The 18,329-nt window shown below is 52.2% G+C and overlaps 7 protein-coding genes across 7 annotated transcripts; 5 read left to right on the forward strand and 2 right to left on the reverse strand.

The window, feature by feature from the left end:
• The first annotated feature begins 1,105 nt into the window (after positions 1–1,105).
• Positions 1,106–2,074, forward strand: V8C40DRAFT_248046 (uncharacterized protein). The gene is made up of 3 exons (XM_083216453.1): positions 1,106–1,396; positions 1,459–1,522; positions 1,607–2,074. Exons 1-3 carry the CDS (start codon positions 1,286–1,288, stop codon positions 1,813–1,815), a joined length of 384 nt encoding a protein of 127 aa, XP_083072105.1. The 5' UTR covers positions 1,106–1,285; the 3' UTR covers positions 1,816–2,074.
• A 626-nt stretch (positions 2,075–2,700) lies between these two features.
• V8C40DRAFT_248052 (60S ribosomal protein eL34) lies at positions 2,701–4,019 on the forward strand. The gene is made up of 3 exons (XM_083216454.1): positions 2,701–2,815; positions 2,937–3,060; positions 3,343–4,019. The coding sequence occupies exons 1-3, from the start codon at positions 2,778–2,780 to the stop codon at positions 3,529–3,531; spliced, it is 351 nt and encodes a 116-aa protein (XP_083072106.1). The 5' UTR covers positions 2,701–2,777; the 3' UTR covers positions 3,532–4,019.
• Positions 4,020–4,027: 8 nt separating this feature from the next.
• On the forward strand, positions 4,028–5,151 carry V8C40DRAFT_248054 (NADH dehydrogenase 1 alpha subcomplex assembly factor 3). Its single transcript, XM_083216455.1, has 2 exons — positions 4,028–4,627; positions 4,742–5,151. The coding sequence occupies exons 1-2, from the start codon at positions 4,144–4,146 to the stop codon at positions 4,951–4,953; spliced, it is 696 nt and encodes a 231-aa protein (XP_083072107.1). The 5' UTR covers positions 4,028–4,143; the 3' UTR covers positions 4,954–5,151.
• A 534-nt stretch (positions 5,152–5,685) lies between these two features.
• V8C40DRAFT_248057 (triacylglycerol lipase) lies at positions 5,686–8,485 on the forward strand. The gene has a single exon (XM_083216456.1). It carries the CDS (start codon positions 6,301–6,303, stop codon positions 8,185–8,187), a length of 1,887 nt encoding a protein of 628 aa, XP_083072108.1. The 5' UTR covers positions 5,686–6,300; the 3' UTR covers positions 8,188–8,485.
• Positions 8,400–10,472, reverse strand: V8C40DRAFT_36259 (alkaline phosphatase). Its single transcript, XM_083222891.1, has 2 exons — positions 10,383–10,472; positions 8,400–10,321 (listed from the first exon to the last, which is right to left on the reverse strand). Exons 1-2 carry the CDS (start codon positions 10,383–10,385, stop codon positions 8,612–8,614), a joined length of 1,713 nt encoding a protein of 570 aa, XP_083072109.1. The 5' UTR covers positions 10,386–10,472; the 3' UTR covers positions 8,400–8,611.
• A 687-nt stretch (positions 10,473–11,159) lies between these two features.
• On the reverse strand, positions 11,160–13,226 carry V8C40DRAFT_248062 (adenylosuccinase ADE13). The gene is made up of 5 exons (XM_083216457.1): positions 12,861–13,226; positions 12,793–12,804; positions 12,548–12,728; positions 11,765–12,465; positions 11,160–11,651 (listed from the first exon to the last, which is right to left on the reverse strand). The coding sequence occupies exons 1-5, from the start codon at positions 13,149–13,151 to the stop codon at positions 11,337–11,339; spliced, it is 1,500 nt and encodes a 499-aa protein (XP_083072110.1). The 5' UTR covers positions 13,152–13,226; the 3' UTR covers positions 11,160–11,336.
• Positions 13,227–16,106: 2,880 nt separating this feature from the next.
• Positions 16,107–18,182, forward strand: V8C40DRAFT_36292 (RICIN domain-containing protein). Its single transcript, XM_083222892.1, has 2 exons — positions 16,107–17,592; positions 17,729–18,182. The coding sequence occupies exons 1-2, from the start codon at positions 16,260–16,262 to the stop codon at positions 17,902–17,904; spliced, it is 1,509 nt and encodes a 502-aa protein (XP_083072111.1). The 5' UTR covers positions 16,107–16,259; the 3' UTR covers positions 17,905–18,182.
• The last annotated feature ends 147 nt before the right edge of the window (positions 18,183–18,329 follow it).

The following is an 18,329-nucleotide window of genomic DNA, read 5'->3' on the forward strand; positions in this document are numbered from 1 at the left end:
ATGCAAGGACAGGAAACAAATCATTTCTCGGAAAACAAAACGCACAGATTGACGGGCATGGGTCCTTGCCATGGAAACATGTTCAATCACACCCTTCTCACGCCATGCTACGGTCAAGGTATTCCATCTGGAAGAACATCATATGTACAACAAGGTACATCGGCGTCTGGTCGTTTTTTTCTGGAGATGCGCGCATATCCCAAGTGGGTAGCAGGCTGTTTTTAGCACTTCCGCGCAACCAAGGTACAACTCTATTTCGTACCTACAGCCGCAGGGCCAAACCGGTTCCGAGATGCCCCTTGATTGCGCGTCTGTTTCTGTATCTGTCTCTGTTCTCTCTGTCTCTTTTTCTCTCTATCTATTCGGGCTCAAAGGCCCAATTCAATAAGTACAAACCAATTAATGCCTCAGTTCGGTAGATGTGACATCATGCTGTAGACAAGTACAAGGCACATCTTCAGTGTATACTGCTGGCATTACATCAACGAAATACAGCACAAGTACCTGACAGCTTACTTCCCGTGCGAATTCCTCTGACCCCATCGACCCACGCATTTTCCCTCACTGCGCCCAAACAGGGGTCGCACGATACTTGACAGGCCAAGCTGCCAGAAGTAGCTCCAGCGCACGTGACAGGCGGTACATGCTACATGTACATGTATGGCCCAGAAGTCCACGATGCAGCCCTTCGGAGCTCGCATGTCTAATCCAACTCGCCGCATGCAAGGAGCCCTTCAAGCAGGGCCAATGGCGCCTGCATGGCCATGATTCTGTTGAGGTAATTCGTGTCGGCCATTTCGTCCCTTAGGTACGAGTACCTGGAAGGATTGCACACGAGCAGTACCTGGTACCGTGAACTCCCGAGGCCGTCAGACGTCGTATCAACACTGTGCTTCGTACTCGGTACTTCGCATGGAAGCGTCTGCCGAGTCGACTCTACTGCAAACTGCTGAGTGAGACGCGGCGTTTCAGATGGCCATGGCACGGCTGCGGCTTCTTCCTGATGTACCAGGTACTCGCACTTGGGTGCCCGATAAGCCCTGGCTTGCCTTATACTTTCAAGCTTCGAACCCTGTCTTGTTCTGTGTTGCCGCCCCACGTCGCGCGAAAGCCCATCATCCCCAACTTCTAGAATCGCCTCTCACTCGCCCAGATCTGCTACTACGTATGCGTGGGGGGTGATATTGTCGATGCTTGTGCGCTTTGCCGGATTCCGCATTCTCTCGCATTATCTCTTGTGATTTCCTCTACTTGATTTTGATAGCCTACGCGCTTCCCGGAAGCAATGGAAAACAAGGCGCCCACGACTGCCGACAAGGAGGCAGCCAAGCAGTTGGCTGAGGAGGAGCAGGCCCTTAATCTGATGATGCAGCGGCTCAAGCTCCTACACATCAAGGCACGTTTGATTCATTTGCGCATTCGTGTCTAAGCGAGACTAACCGACACCCCCAAATATAGGAACGCATGCTACGGGACACCATCCCCACGATGCTGGAACCTCTGGTGCAGAAACATCCATCGCGTAAGGAAGCCCTCCTTTTGTTGTTGTCACATATCATGTCACCTCGTTGCGCGCGCGCTGTACTCGTACTAACCCCCCCTCCAGCAGATGTCATGTATGCCGCCTTCATGAAGGCCGTCAATGACGCTCAGGCAAAGATTACCGACTTCACAAACCTCATGAGGGACGAGACCAGCACCGAGGCCTTTGCCCGCGCCAAAAAGAGCAGAGAGGAGAGACCGCTGGGCATCACGCCTTGGAGGCACGGAGATTACCCGGGCTGGTTTGATTTGGATAAGCCCTGGACGGCATAAACGCCATCATGTTTCACATTTGTACACGTCTTCTTTTTTTGTCTTTTTCATGCAGGGAACGTTGGCGAATCGGTTTAATGGAGTAGAGGCGCTGCGGCGACCGTGTTCCTTTGCCAGCTCTCTATACCCGGATGATGTTGCGTGGGTTGGTCTCTGGAACAGACAAGGTTGATTTCGTTTATTCAGGTATGGGTACTTTAGTTGTTGGATATTTTAATCACAAAGGCTTCAATGTGAGCAGTGTTGGTCATGAACGTTGGGAGTTGCGTGTGTGTCTACTCGAGTGACTTTGCCGATGAGATAGGGGTAATAAGCCGAATGGCCTCTACCTTGCCTCTACCATTAAATCATAGGGAACAAGTCGTGGCCGTACTTCCCTTGCGGCGTGGTTCTCTATAGGGAAGCAATGGATCGGAGCTACCAGATTATTAAAAGTAGATGATGCAGAAATAATGGCAAATGATGGCACATATCAGAGAGACGCCGATACTCCCTTACACACACCACATGCCGAGCAAAAGCAGCTATGAGGGATTCGGCACATCTATGTTAATCAGTACCGTTAGGCAACTGAGCAGAAGATAAATCCTCACTGGATTGCCATCACAGTTGATAAAGAAATGGTCAAACTATTTATATGCCATCAATCTCAACTCACGAGATCCATTGAAGCTTGCAGCCTCATACCGTGAACTTCCAGCCCATATCCAACATGTCCAGTTTTGCTTATGGCATCGGCTCTAGTCCAACAAGCGCCATTTCTTAGAGGGTCGTCACCAAAGGAAGAAAACCTGTCGTCACGTGCATCCCAGGTGGGTTATCCACAGCACGCTAGCCCCTCTCTGATTCGCCAGCTTAGCGGGCACAATCTGTTGTTCCGCCCACACAAAATTTCCCCAAATCTCGAAATTCCTCTTCTTTGGTGAGATACTCAGCACAACCACCGAGCATCACCAGATACAATGGCGTCCCACCGAGTCACCTACCGCCGCCGTAACGGGTGAGTTTTATCTTGTCGTCGGCCATGGCAAATGCGAATCGAATCGAATCGAGTTCTCGTCCATGTGTCGTGGCCCTGCTCTTGCGACGGATAGAAATACTGACGGGCGAAATCTCTGCAGCTACAACACTCGCTCCAACCGGACCCGAGTCATCAAGACTCCCGGCGGTGACCTCCGAGTTCTGCACATCAAGAAGCGCGGCACTGCTCCCAAGTGCGGTGACTGCGGCTCCAAGCTCCCTGGTGTAAGTTGTGGCCCTTGAACGAAATTTTGCACGATGGAGGACCGGCGACTGGAGAGGGACGAAGACGAAGAGTACTATGGGACTTGGGGATGTTCTTTGAGATGAAGGGATTGCCGACCTGGAGGAAACCTACCGTCTGAACAACCCGCGAAAACAACGAAACGCCCACCCTTGTCCTCTCCGTTCGATGACCTCTTCTATCGCCTTCACCCTCCTACCTCAAGATTCGGACGACCATGATCAACCACAAGGAATCAGCAGCTGACCAGCATTGACACATAGGTTCCCGCTCTCCGCCCCCGCGAGTACGCCCAGATCTCCAAGCCCCAGAAGACCGTCCAGCGCGCCTACGGTGGTTCCCGGTGCGGCAACTGCGTCCGCGACAGAATCGTCCGCGCTTTCCTGATCGAGGAGCAGAAGATTGTCAAGAAGGTGATGAAGGAGCAGGAGGCGAGCCAGAAGAAGAAATAAACGAAAGTTTTTAAAAGAAAACTTACTATGAGGAAAAATTTCGACTGATGGAATTGGCTTTCTGTGCGGGATGGCAAGGAACTCTTGGGGGTTTGGTTCATTGCTTTGGTGTTCATTAGGGCAAAACGGACTGCATGATACATATTGGCCGAGCCGACCCATGGCCGGTCTGCTGCTGTCTTTAGGACTGCTTCCTCTTGGTGATCTAATGGAAACGAACATCAAGTTGGTACGAAATGGCCCTTTTTTGCAGGTGTGATGTATGTGTGTGTGAGCACCAAGTGGGTGATTTGGCACTCGTCAGAATTGTAGAGCCAAATTGCAGAATCTGGCTTCGAAATGCCAATTCAATAAAGTCGATGGGTAATTTTTGAGCCCCTTGCGCCAGTAAATTGTCAGCCATATGGATGGCGTACCTTGGCTGTTGGAATATTATTCTATCGTAGAGGCTGCAAGTCACCATGACGTTCGCACATGTAAATTATCACACCCAGCTGCCCCGCGACAGAAAAAAAATTCCAAGCTCTGCACCACGTTTTAACATATCAACCTCGCCAAACCGCAATTGTCTACCGCGCTGTGAAAGAAGAGCATTTGTATAATAGATTGACGATGCGCGGGTCATTACGACTCCCGAATGGCCTCCGAGCCGCCCGCGCAAGCGTACGAAGCACCTCAATATTACCTCCACGACTCGCAGCTTCAACGAGCGCCGTATCGCAAACAGCAATAACCGCCCCCATCCCACGCAATCCCTCATACAAATCTTTCCATACGACCCCTAGCCTATCAAAAAACCGACGAGACCGAGACGCGATCCCCGACAATTCACACCGAACCAGCTTCAGCGAGCTCGACGTGCTCGGCAGCGTGCCGGTACCGTCAACGTCGGTGGACGTGTGCATGCACGACGGGTTCGGGCTCAACAGCGGCATCACGATAGCGGGAGGGGACGGGGCTTTGCTTGTCAACGGCGAGGCGTTTGCGTGGCGGCCGTGGGAGGTGAGCGGGAAGATGAAACTTGTGAATGAGAAGGGGCAGTTTGAGGTGCCGGCGGAGGCATTTGGGCTGTTTGACGTGCTTTGGCCAAGACCTGGTATGTCTCTCTTTTCTTTCTTTTTTGTGGCAGGATTCCGGGGGAGAAGCAGACGAGTTTATACGAGCGGGAATGTGTTTGTGTGCAGTTTAAGCTAACGATGTGGTTTTACAGATCTGTTGGTTATTGGGGTAGGCAAGACAAACATGCCGCTGAGTCCCCGGACAAGACAACATCTTACGCAGCTGGGGATGAGGGTAGAGATGCTGGACACGAGGAATGCGGCGGCGCAGTTCAACTTGCTGGCGACGGAGCGAGGAGTGTCGGATGTGGCGGCGGCTTTGATACCCATTGGCTGGGAGGAAGGATCCGGCGTTGTTTCATGATTGTTGTACGGGCCGTACATATTTGGGCGGGTAGCAGCTGTACGATATGATGGGTAGCCAATAGAATCAATCGAGCATACAGTGGTTGCATTGGGTGTCTTTGGGTTGTGGTTGTAGTTGTGATGGTGGTAAGAAAATGACTCTTGGGGATTTGAACTACAGACATGTCCAGGCTTGGAGTCTATCTCTCACATGTTTCCATTGTAATTAATGATTGAATAATAACATCAGAAGCTGAATTTTCAGCCTTAGGTTGCAAATATTGGCAACAAATGATGTGATATTGCTGTCGACTTAATCTATCCGCATAAAGGCAGTTCAACTCAAATCCGAGGGCGTGGCATGATGGGTATCACATGGTAACACGAACAATGATTCCCCTTCACAGCCACCAATACGTTATTTGAAAGTCGCGCAACATGCAAAAATTACCTACCAATCCCATCAAAAATCATACATTTAATTTACATTTTATATAATCAAGCCAATCACGGTGATTTCTCGTCCATCACTCCCGCCTCAAACAAATTGTCGCGGCTCCAGGGTAAGCCACACAACCTCAACCAGCTCTTGGCAGGGCGACTGTCCCCTAAAAAAGTTGCATGGCCAGGGCTCTTCGTATTTTGCCTTTTCGCGCAATGACGAGCACTCATGGGAGCCCGTGACAATTGGTTGGTCACTAAAAATTCCAATTCCCATCCCGCCTCACTTTAATTTTTTTTTCTTCTAAACCTTTTATCGTCATTGTTGGGATTTTATTTTTATTTTTCAGTTCGACAGGCCCATCCCTGGAAATTCTTTTTCTTTTTTTCTGAGTGCAATGAATCCCGGCTGTCGCCAATCAATTCTTTGGAGACTTGATTGCCCTCCATCCTGCTGTAAATCTTTTCCTTGATGCGGATTTCTCTGACTCACCTGACTTGACGCTCTCTCTATCACTGGACGGATACCGGTTTTAATTGAGAGACCATCATCACCTTTTCCCTTCTTATTTCTTTTCCCTGTTTCCTGTTGTTTTCAACAAAGACAGAGTTTGCTTGTTGAGCGGGAGGTGTTTCAAGCGGCTGTTGTTTGCCATCACAGGCGACCCCCCCTGTCCCGAATCTCTCTGGTAAACCTCGCCGGCTTTCTTTGTCCGTGCTGCAGCTTTTTCCCTTGTTCATCGGCTACGTATCGCGATATAAAAGGTGGAGCGCCGTTCCTGCATTTGATCCCGGTTCTAGACGATAAGCCTTGGATCTGGCATCACCGCGGTCACTCAGGAATTGGCCTGAGAAAGTCGATTAGACACCAACTGTTATCGCCACTCACAGATTTGCGAGCCAATTGCTGTTTTGCGCCAATCCGATGGCAAAAGCATCGCCAGACTCGCCCCCGCCAGAGCAGTCGCTCTCCGCGGACCCTCACGAGACGGATCCTGCGCTGCTGCGGCATCACTCGCACTTGAAGGCTTACAAGACGAGCCGGTTCGAGTATCCCGAGATCCGCGTCTTCTACCGCCAGCACGTCAAGGCCGACCAGCTGCCCAAGAAGCCGGCGCCGCTGCCCTTGCTGGTGTGCGTTCCGGGGCTGGGGGGCTCTGTCGCGCAGTTTTATCCGCTGCTGAGGAGCTTGATTGATCTGGCGCCGTGTCTGGCGATTGATTGGCCTGGTGGCGGGAGGTCCAAGTTTGCGCCGACGCAATGGGAGGCGTACACTTCGGAGGCGCTGATGGAGCTGTTGGAGGTGATTATTGAGGATTATCGCGACAAGGAGCATGACCAAGGTGTGGTGTTGATTGCGCACAGCATGGGAACTGCGCTGTCGGCTGGCTTGGCGAATAAGAAGCTCCCGCATAAGACGGCTCTTGCCAAGCACGTTGTCGGCCTGGTGGCTATTTGCCCTGTATCTGGACCGATGGAGGAAGCTAAAGCAACGATGATTAAGAGGCTCTTTTGGATCCCCGGCTGGATCTTTGGCCTGTGGCGTGCGTGGGATGCTAGAGGAGGACTCAACAGCACGAGCGTCTCACGCTTCGTGGGAGAGGACGCGCCTACCGAGCTGAGGCTCATGCAGTATCGATACAACCAACAGAGTCGAACACCGGTGTGGAGGCGAATGGCATACGGCGCCTTACCGACTCGGTTCCAGGATGGAAAGGCTGTCGGAGGCATTCCTGGACTTGATGCCTGGGCAGGCCTGGATATCCCCGTCTTTCTCATCGGCGGCGAAAAGGACAATGTCACGTCGCCCAAGGAGATTGACAAGATTGCAGGGGCATTTCACGCGATGGATGACGCCGCGGTGTCGGATGGTATTGAGCCAGCACTGGATGCTTCAGGGCCAGATTCACCCGAGTCTTTGAGCGGCTCAACCCAGCTCGATGCAAATACCAACGGCAACGGCTTGACTGTAGAAGATGCTGACGACACCGATTTTGACGAGAGTGAACGCAACAGTCCCTCAACACCGGTAGAATATCCGCCAGACTTACCGCCTCAGTCGCAACACCCCATGAGAGCCCTGCGGTCCATCGTCCTCAACGGGTCAGCTAACCACACCCTCCTCTACTCACCGCGTACTGTCCGAGCCCTCGCCGGCCTCGTGTCGGACTTTCTCGCTGAACACATTACTCAGCGGCTTTCTCTCGCTTGGCAGCTCCAGCACCTCTCGCGCGAGGGTAAATGGGACGTCAAGAACCTCATCAAGTGGCAGGGCGTGAAGCCCGTTTCCGAACCTATCGGGCCCCCAGGCAAACCCGTCTTTCGTGTTATTAAGACGCTTCGCGAAGTTGATGATGTGCATTGCCCGACGGTATTTGCCGATAATTGGGGGAACATTATCAAGGACGTCATTGACATTTCCAAGGATCAACCTGTATACGACCCGCGTGGCCTTGAACGCCGTGGAATTCATTACCACAAATTCCCCACGGTGTCGAAAATCCCGCCTGATGGAGACACGGTCGAACAATTCATCAAACTGGTCGATTCCGTCCGCGAAGCACAGCGTGAGCGCGCCATAGCAGAAGGATGGACCGATCCAGAGCAGTGCGTCGTAGGCGTCCATTGCCATTACGGATATAACAGATCTGGATACTTTGTCGTATGCTATCTGGTGGAAAAGTGCGGGTTTGCGCTGGCGGATGCGATTGAGACGTTTAAGACGGCGAGGCCGAATGGGATTCGGCACTCGCACTTTTTGGATAAGTTGTATATGCGGTATAATCTCGAGGAGAGGACAGTTGAGAACTGAACCCTTTTTTCTCCTTCCTGTTGTTTTGGATTTGGATTTGGATTTTTTTGGGAGATATTCGCATGGGATGGGATGGAATAGATGGAATAGGTTACATGATTTGAACTCTAGGGAGTTTAAAACAATCGGGACAATGGTAATTAAGGCGTCTGGCGGATGAAATTTGGGGGGATATGAAATATGATATCCCGGGTGTATTTGTACTAGCTATCAAACCAGAAACTCTTTTCTGTCATCTGAAAAAGAGAGAACAGAGATGCTATGCTCATTGCTATATGCGAAACAATCTATATGGGGGTGAATAATACGCCAAAACCAACAACTCGTCTGCGAGAGTAACAACCAAGAAGAAAAGAGAGCAAAGCCATCTATCTAGCTTTCTACTCTAACAACCAGAAAAACAACGTTTGTAAATCTCTAAAACTCAAATCTCTTGTGCATGATAGTGCTCTACGCCGTTCATCTGCTCGACTGCCATGCTCTGCGCAGCTTCGCCGGGCTTCTCCGTCTTCGCCCTCAACTCCTTGGTAATCTCCTCAACGTCCCCCTCGACATCGAGATAGCGTCTCAAGAACTTGCCGACGTCAGTGTTCTCGACGTTTCCACGAATCTTTTCCGTGCCGGGCCCTCCAGACGAGTAAATGTTGACGTCGACCGCGGTGTGTCCGTGAGTACTCCAACCAACGTGGGCGCGCAGGGAAATCATCGCGGAAAGGATCTCGAGGGAAGCCTCGGCGTTGTCAGCCAGGGACTCGAGTTCGTCGTCGGAAGCGTTGGAGATGCCGAGACCGGGGACGACGAGCTCCTTGTTGATCCACTTCTTGAGGTCGGCCTTGGCCTTTTCCCTCTTCTCCTTCTTCTTGTCCTTGGAGGCGGGCGTGACGGATGCAGCGTGGGAACGGAGCTTGGCGGCGAGGAACTCGGCCGAGGAGGTGGCCCTGGCGAGAGCGCGAGGGTACCAGTTGTACACTGGCAGATGGCCGGGCTCCTGGATGGCGGTGGCGAGGCCGCCGGTTTCGTGGTCGCTGGTGGCTACGAGGACCGTCTCCGTCTTGCTGTCGGCGATGAAGTCGAGGACGGCCTTGAACGTTTTGTCGTACTCGAGCACCTCGCGGACCTGAGCAGCAGGGTCGTTGAAGTGGCCGGCGTGGTCGATGCGGCTGCCCTCAATCATGAGGAAGAAGCCCTTGTCCGAGTCCTTGGTTGCCTTTTCGAGAGCTCGCAGGGCAGTGGTGGCCATCTCGCTCAAGCTGGGGTAAACGTCGTGCTGCTTCTGTCTATCAATCTCGAAAGGAACGTCTCGTTCGGCAAAGAGACCGAGGAAGGGAAGCTTGACCTTGTCGCCGCCATCGAGAGCGTCAAAGCCCTGGCGGTTATCGGTGTAGGTCCAGCCGTGTTTCTCCTGAGCCAGACGCGTGACATCCAGCTCATCCTCACGGCATCCACCCTTGCTGCTGTTGGGAAGGAAATGGCAGCGGCCACCACCGAGCATAAGATCAACTGAGCGGCCCAGGACGCCCTCTCCGATTTCCTGGAGGGCAATCGAGTCCTCCATCTCTCGCCTTAGGACGTGGCTGACGAAGGTGGCGGGCGTGGCATCTGTGATGTCTGTTGTAACGACCAGTCCCGTTGTGTATCCGACCCTCTTCGCTGCCTCCATGACAGATCCGCATGGCTCAAAGTCGGGCAGGACTGAGATGGCGCCGTTGTAGCTCTTGAGGCCGCAGGCAAAGGCCGTGGCGCCGGCAGCGCTGTCGGTGACGAGGGAGTTGCTGGAGCGAGTGCGGCTGGTGCCCCAAAAGTGCTGGTCCAGGACAAGGGTGTCGTTCTCGGGGAGGTTGTTGATGTACTGGCGGTAGCTTCGGGTCAAGGAGAGCGACGCCGGTCCCATGCCGTCGGACACCATGAAGACCAAGTTGCGCTTGGGAGCGACAGTATTATTGTTGTTGTCGCCATGGCCGGTCTGAGCGTCATGCTGGATCCAAACAGCGGCGACGATGAAGGCGGCAGTGGCGAGGAGGCCCCAGGCGAAGAAGGCAATCTCACGGATGCGTGAAGAGCGCAAGGCAGCCTTTGCCTGAGCGGCTTCGGCCGACTCGCCGCGGTTGGATAGGAGAGGATGGCGTTCGGACGGCTGGCATCGCTGGGAGTTAGCACTTTAATGTTGTCTCTTCAGCACACAGAGAGTCACTTACCATTCTGTCCAGCCTGATGAGTTTGATGGGCTTTACTCTGCTGGAGACTGCAGTGAAATCTCCAGGTTGAAGCCTTAGGGCTAAGTGGGAGCAAGGAGACGGAGTTGAATGGACGGGACGGGATCCAATGGACGGGATGGATGCGTCACAGTCACGGGCCAGCGCTATAGCGGGTTGCTAGCGGCGAAGAGCCCTATAAATTGCAGCTAAACCCTTGCACGGGTGCGGTGGGGCGCTGCCGCCGACCCAAGACAGATGGAGGTCGCGTGCCAAATCGATAGGAGTTGAAGCAGCGCTGAATTGAGTCGGTGAATCAGTTGAGGCTGTGATGATCTCAGGTAAGATGTCCCTGTGACTTTGATTCGCTTGGTCACGCCCATCTCGATCTGCGCCGGTGGACGAGAGGAGAATAAATGACATTAGATGGACATTGAATGAAGTTCTTTGCTCGATGGGGCTTTTGAAGCTCAGGGACATCGGCGGGTCTTGCATCATGTATGCACTTCCGCCTATTTGGACGGGCGACGATTGGCTGATAAGCATTACTAAGGTATTGACATATTGAAGTCGTTGGACCCATATCATTTGAATAGGTTCGTCTGTGCTGGATTACTGTGCACTGCAATTACATGTACTCTCCCTTTCTGCTCTTGTGTCTCTCCTGGCTGCTCCTCGTTGGCGCGGCACTTGCAATCCGGGGTTGGTGGACCTCGATGTTACGTTGTTGATATCACTAAATAGGTATGTATCAAGTATTTACTTTGAAATCAATTTTTATTCTTTACGTTTCTATGATTTGCTTACGGTTATTTAGATGCTACTGTTCTGCGTCCCCTACTTCCCAGTATAGAGAGTGACTTTTGATGAACTTTTACGGAGTATAAAATACACAAATCCGTAACACAGCCTCCAATGCCTTGGACTGTCATTTCAACCCGATGAGATGAACTTACTCTAGACACTAAGCTCCGCAGAGCTAGAGCCCTTAATGTACGCCGCATATGGCGCCAGCGCCTTTTCAACAACTCCCCCAGGACCGCAATACTTGTCGACAATCTCGGCACTACGGCCAATGTAAAGGTCTGCCTTGAGCATGCCATGGATATCACCCCAAATGGGCTTGAAGAATTCGTTGTTCTGGATGCGTGATACGAGATCATTGGGCTTGCCCTCGTTCTTTACAACGCTGCCAGCTTGGTTGGAAATGACACGAATTTGCTCGTGCGTCTCCTGTCTCGATGCTCCTTGAGCAACCATTCTCATGATAATCTAGGTTCGCGAGATTTATGTAAGTTGCCACCCAAAACTTTTGCAAGGGGGGAGGTAACAAGACTTCCCCTTATTGCTTTATCGGAACAAGGGTTTAAAAAGGTTCAACTTACCGTCTCTGTGATCATGAAAGGAAGCTCTTCTTGGACCCGGAAGGCGATACGGTTAGGGTAGACCACCAATCCACTTGAAATATTATCAAGTCCAAGCAGAATTGCATCGGCCAGCAAAAACATCTCTGGGATGTCGATTCGGCGGATTGCGCTGTCATCAAGCGTCCTCTCCATCCATTGGTCGGACAGAGTGTTGGCGAAGCTGGCCGGCTTGGACATCAACTCACGCGCCAAACTGTATACTCTCTCAGATCGCATTGGGTTAACCTTGTATGCCATGGCAGAAGATCCAATTTGAGAGGACTCGTGAGGCTCTTCAATCTCCTTCCATGTGGCCAAATGCCTCAAATCTCCCGTGATTTTCTGGGCTGTCGCACCAAGACCCGCGACGGCGTTGGCAATGATCAAGTCCACCTTGCGGGTGTAGGTCTGAGTAGACACGTCATAGCAGCCGGGAAAGTCGAATCGTTTGCAGAGAAGCACATTCAGCTCGTCGCATTTCGCGGAGTCGCCCTGGAAGATTTCCAAGAAGGAGGCCTGAGTACCAGTCGTTCCCTGGGCGCCTCGGAACTTGAGTTCACTACGAACTTGCTCGATAGTGTGGAGGTCAAGCATAAGATCTTGCGCCCACTGGGCCGCACGCTTTCCGACCGTGATCAACTGGGCTGCCTGAAGGTGCGTGTATGCAAGAGTAGGTTCCGCTAACTTATGATTAGCAAGAGCCGTTTCGGTCATACCCTCGTTGAATGCCAGAACTGGGCGTGTCGCCCTCCAAACACTCACCCTTCCACTTGACTGCAAAGGATGACAGGTTTGAGATAACCTTGGCCAGTTTCTTGGCAATCAGATCTAGGGCATCGCGCATAAGAATAAGTTCAGTATTGTCAGTGACGAAGCAGCTTGTGGCACCGAGGTGGATGATGCCGGCCGCAGCAGGAGCAACAACACCAAAGGCGTGAACATGCTACTCAGAATTAGATATATGAGCCATTAGAGGCCGGTAGACCAGCTATCGGCGGACGCCTTACCGCCATGACATCCTAGATGGCTCGTCAGCAATGGATTGTAACACAAATATATGAAGTGGGATTCTCACATGTCTGCGAATCTTCTCTTCGATTCGAGCAATCTCAAACTCGTCATCCGTAACCACAAGATGAGCTTTCATTTGCTCAATGGCCTCCGGAGTGATGGTGTTAATTCCGAGCTCCTTTTCGCATTCAGCAAGATGATACCACAACCTTCGCCATGTCGAGTGCCTTGAGCGCTGACTGAACAGCTTCGACATGGCGGGGCTGCAGTAGCGAGTGGTGAGAGACGTTTGATAGGCATCGAACGCAGAGCTGCCCTCCGCCTTGGAGCCCTGTTCCTTAGTAACGGTCGTCATCTTGGATTCCCTGGTTGGTGAATTATAACAATTGAAGTTTGTTATAGCTCCGATACAGGAAGAAACAAAAATTTCACAAAGCTCTAGCAAAAGTCTACTATAGCAAAAGTCTGCTCCGCTTTTGTTCCGATCCAACCCTATCTGCTTATCGCTGCTATCACGTGACATAGATTCATGGTGTTTTAGCGACTTGTAAAGCAAACAATGTTAATTACAACACCTACTCTAAGAGACAGTCGACGACATGCTAGTAGACTAAATAAAGTATTGAGGTTGGATAATTAAAAGCCACAGGTCTCTTTGCAGAATCTGCTGGATTTAGAGTGGCTATTTCGCGCGTAGATACTGGCTGAGATACAGTCACCCGATTCTTTGGGTCTACTAGGTAAGGAATACAGTTGGTAATGGAGATACTCTTGGGAAGGTACCTTAAGTAGTTCTTCGACAAGGTCGAGTGTTCCTTCTACATACAGTGACTACCTACCTAGTACCTACTAAAGATTCTATCCTCATTTTCGACTTCAATCTGCCAACTTCTACACGTTCTCGCAACAAAATGACAGTTGAGCTTTTTGCTGACTCGCAACTCTGTTTTCATGGTTGAGCAATACAATACTCTCATGCCTCCACCACCCATTTAACGCCCATTCAACATCAAGCTCATATTATCTCGTGGCTGACAAGGTTCGGGGAAGCAGGTAGGTATATACCTGTATACTAGGTAATGTACGTCTCACCAAAGCTCAAACTCTAGGATGGGCTTGGAGTCAAGAATCGAGACAACTGGGCGATTGTATGTGATTAGGCAGGCGTGCATGCATCACTTTGACTGGTTACATGGGTTGACTCTGGCCCTCCCTATTTCCCGCCGCCTCAGGGCAACCAGGTGGTGCAAACATGCCATTCATAGCCTGTGCACTGCTAGGGCGCCTTGTGTGGCATCCTGCGGGAAGAAAGACGAACAAAGCATGCCGCGTGTTACAACTGTGGGAAGGGAGATGTGCTGTTCGACAGGCAGCATCTGGTCTGGGATAGGTTCTCTTACGAGCAAATACCACACGAGGCCCTCGTTGAAGCTGCGTTTGTAGTCATCACACGATTTCACAAACTGTCAATATCAACCTCTTGTGCCCTCCTCTTCCTCTCTTCCCATCTCATCCCGAAAGACACTTGACTGAAGCATGACCGAGCAAGACGCGCAAGACACGCAAACCTTGGTGGCTTGCGCTGCTGTTTTGTCCCATATCGACGACAAACCCGACTGACGGTGTTCACGAACACGTACGTTCGAGTCGGATTGCAAGAAGCAAAGCGGTGCGTGTTGCAATCGTTCAGTCGACGAGCTCTACGGCCTCAAAGTATAAAGACCAGAGATGAACATCATTCGGAAAGAAAAGGCGTCCTTTCAATTTCGACAATCCATACCATGTGCACATACATCTTGATCTTATACCACTGCGGATGCTACGGGTCCATTACATGCCACACTTCCTGTTCTCAGATCATGTCCGAGATCCATCGAATCAACGAAACGGAGGCTTGGCAAGGGGAAGGGCTCAACCAACTGCCCTTCCAGATGGACGACGACTGTGGGCCGTGGTGGCATAACACGATTGTGGTTCAAAGAGCGGCCTTTTGCGACCAGTTTTGGGAGAACCGCTGCCCATCTGAGCAGAGGGCGGCTGCGTGGCCGGGGTATAATTAAGCCTACGACCCCTGAAGGACAAACAAAGAAATGGAAGGAAAATTAAAGTGAAGAAAGAAGAGAGCCCCCCGAATTGTCTGGAAACCTGTTGTGTTTGCATCTGAGAACGTTTTGCGGAGCTTAGTTGCTGTGTTGGGAAACTCTCACGACGCCAAAGTGTCATTGCAAGCGTGTAAGTGCCTTGCTAGCATGACCCCTGAGACGAGAAACCCCCTTTTGGCAGTGACTGACTTGTTTCAGTTTCATGTCGAATTGCAGAAGAAGCTCAGAAAAAGACTTTGCACAGGGGGGTTCATTTTGCATGCGGCCCACGACGTCATGCAGGATCCAGATCGTGGCGAGAGAGAAACACTTTGCATCTGCGCTCTTATCTACGAGATGCTGCATTGGGGAGCTGGAGCTGATTTGGGCCAATTGCTGCGCTGTGCATTGTTCAGTCTGGCGCATATGCAAGCCGTCGGGAGCTGAGTGCCCTGCTGTGACGCCTCAACGGCGGCTGCTTTCAAGCCACAAGCAACTCCTGCATCCAGTCTTGAGCTGAGCTGAGCCTGTCAGAGACAAATGGAACTGAAGCCCCAGCGGCTATTCGCGATGTGGCTTGATCTGGTTTGACCTGGTGTTTTAACAGGCTGGGCGCTAAGCTCCCCCAGAAGCTCGAATCTCCAGCGACTGCTTTTAGTGTTTGTGGCCGGCTGGCTCCGGATTTACAGCACAGGCGATGCCAACCCCCCTGGAGGCTCCAAACACCTAAAACGCCGAAACAAACCCCCGTGTCGTCTCACGTCCGTCTAGATGGTGGCGCTGAAACGATTCGCGTTGGACAAGGACGGTGACGGCCCAATTGCACCCCGACGAAGCGTTTCGTTTTCAAAAGGTCAGGATGGGCTTTGCGGCAAAGACACCCAAATGGCCACATGGTCCGCCACCAGGCGCCGACAAAGACCCCGAGCCGCGAAATGAAGGGGATCAAAGAAATACGCTCTTTGTCGGATCGAGCCGACAAAGAGCGATGCTGCAGCCGCGGTTCGCGTGTGTCTTGGCGAATATGACCCTGGACGAGCAGACCCTGGATTGGACGAGCACTAGCGGCAACTGAACAGTATGAGAGAGATTGACCTGGAATATATAAAGAGTTGGCGCGGTGCCGAGTCTTGAGAGGGGATTCTCGAGTTCTGGCAGTTGCTCTGAATAGCTTCACTTTGCGTGCTGTGCTCGCTTCCTTCTTTTTTCTTTCCCTTTTCTCTTCGTTCCTTTCGATTCTTACCTTTGACGAGGTCATCTGCTGTGCGGATTTAACAACGTTCTCTTTGTGAAAAGCCTATCCTTCTTTACTTCTAAGCCTCTCTTTTCCCGGTTCTTTGAGATATCATTCTTTATTACACAACACTCTTTACTGAGCGAAAATGATTTCCAAGACGACTTTTGCCGTGATCTTTGCAGCCCTTGCCGCTGCTGGCCCCATCCAATACCGAGAGGTGGCCTCTCTGGACCCAGCTGCTACCGCTGAGGCCCATCCCAGGGACGACACTGCTACCCGCGCCTTTTCCAATGTTCAGATCAAAACCTCTGATGGCAAGTGTCTGAGCGTCGACCCCCTCTCTGGAGACTTCCGAGCCAACTTGACGCCCATCCAAATCACCGACTGTGGCAGCAACGACGCCCAGGGCTGGGATGTCATCACCTCTGGCGTCCACAACGACCAAAAGGGCGAGGCCCTGATCGTGAGCACCAAGACGCAGGCCTGCTTCAACTTTGACCCTCGCCGTGCGGCCGGAAACCAGGTCCTGCTCTTCTCGTGCGGTGGACGAGCTGATGGCAGCGGACAAGTCACCAACTCTCAGCTCTTTGCCTTTACTGGAGGCAATGGCCCGCTGAGCTTCGCCCCTGGCAACGATCCCACAAAGTGCTTTGCTGCCAAGGGCAATGTGATTGACATTGCTGACTGTAATGCCAACGACGCTACTCAGAAGTTTACCTTTGGTGGTGCTGCTGCTGGAGGCTCTGGCAATGACAGCAACAACAACAGCTCTGCCGCCACCAGCTCGGCTGCTGCCACCTCTGAGGCTGCTGCCTCTTCTACCTCGGCGGCTGCTGTGACGAGCGCTGCTGCTGCTGCTTCTTCTGCGGCACCGGCGAATGACGAGAACGCCCAATGCTCTGCTCCCAAGATTGTTACCGTCACTGAAGTTACCACTGTCACCGCCGGAGCTCCCCCTCCAGCTGATGCCAGTCAGACTGCGGAGGCTGCCGCTACCACTTCTGCTGCTGCTGCTGCCACAAGTGACGCCGTTGTCAACAACTCAGGCGACGGCAGCTCCCAGACCACTGCAGCTCCTCCTCCTCCCGTCATCACCGGAAACCCAACGACCCCCGTGCCCGTCTCTGGAGCTGGAGGCACCCTGAACCCCTCTGCCGTGGCCGAGGCCCAGGCGTTTGATGCCAGCGCTGTTCGACCCCTGGAGAGTGTCAACATCCGAGCCGCTGATGGACGCTGCTTCTTCGTCAACCCCACGGCCGGTGATTTCCGCGAGAACCTGATCCCTGTTGGGCTGGCTACCTGCAGCGAAGACGCCAGCCAGAAGTTTGACGTTGTCACCAAGGGAGTCCACGACGACGCTCAGGCTGGCGAGGCGCTGCTTGTTAGTGTGCTCACCAACGGCTGCATCAACTTTGATGGCCGCAGAGCCGCCAACGACCAGGTCATCATGTTTTCTTGCGGTGGACGCGCCGACGGAAGTAAGTCATTGACATCATTCCCCCCACCCCATCTCGGTGATCTGCTCGATCCACCCGATCTAAGGGCATGCGAGTTATCGCGTTTGTACCGTTTTAGTTTCATAAGAGATCAAATGCTAACGATGAACCTCAACAGGTGGCAAAACCGCGACTTCGCAGCTGTTCCCCTTCAAGGCGGGCGACAACAACATCGTCCTCACTCCCGCCTCGGCCACCAACACGACTTGTTTGGTTGCTGGCGCTGACCGGGTGGAGTCTGCGCAGTGCAGTGGCCAAAAGGATCAGACCTTTGAACTGGTGGAGATTCTGTAAGAAAACATGTGAGAGTGAGAATGAGGGTGAGAGTGAGAGTGGCTCGTTTCACGGAGAGCCAGGGGTGAGTTTTGGATCAATGCATTGCAGTCAGCCGCTAAGGCACAGGCTCAGAGCTAGAATTGGAGGATGAAGGGCTTTTTCACTGTATAATACTACTTACTACCGCTGTACTGTAGAACGTTGTTTTCTCTTTCTTAGTCTCGCCGTTGATCACGATGACGAGATTAATATTCATTTTTTAACGACCAGCAATGGATGGACATGTACCATCAATTCCCAGCTTTGTAACTTGTAAACGTGAAATCATGGAACGCGGAACCAATTGCCGCATCAATGCCTCATCTCGGGCCGTGATTGGCCAGCGGCGCTAGATCATCGCTAGAACAACGTCACTAAGATTGGCCTAGAACTTTTGGGTGGCC

This window comes from Trichoderma camerunense, assembly GCF_050948025.1.
Source record: "Trichoderma camerunense strain CBS 138272 chromosome Unknown V8C40scaffold_11, whole genome shotgun sequence".
Classification (NCBI taxonomy): Eukaryota; Fungi; Ascomycota; class Sordariomycetes; order Hypocreales; family Hypocreaceae; genus Trichoderma; species Trichoderma camerunense.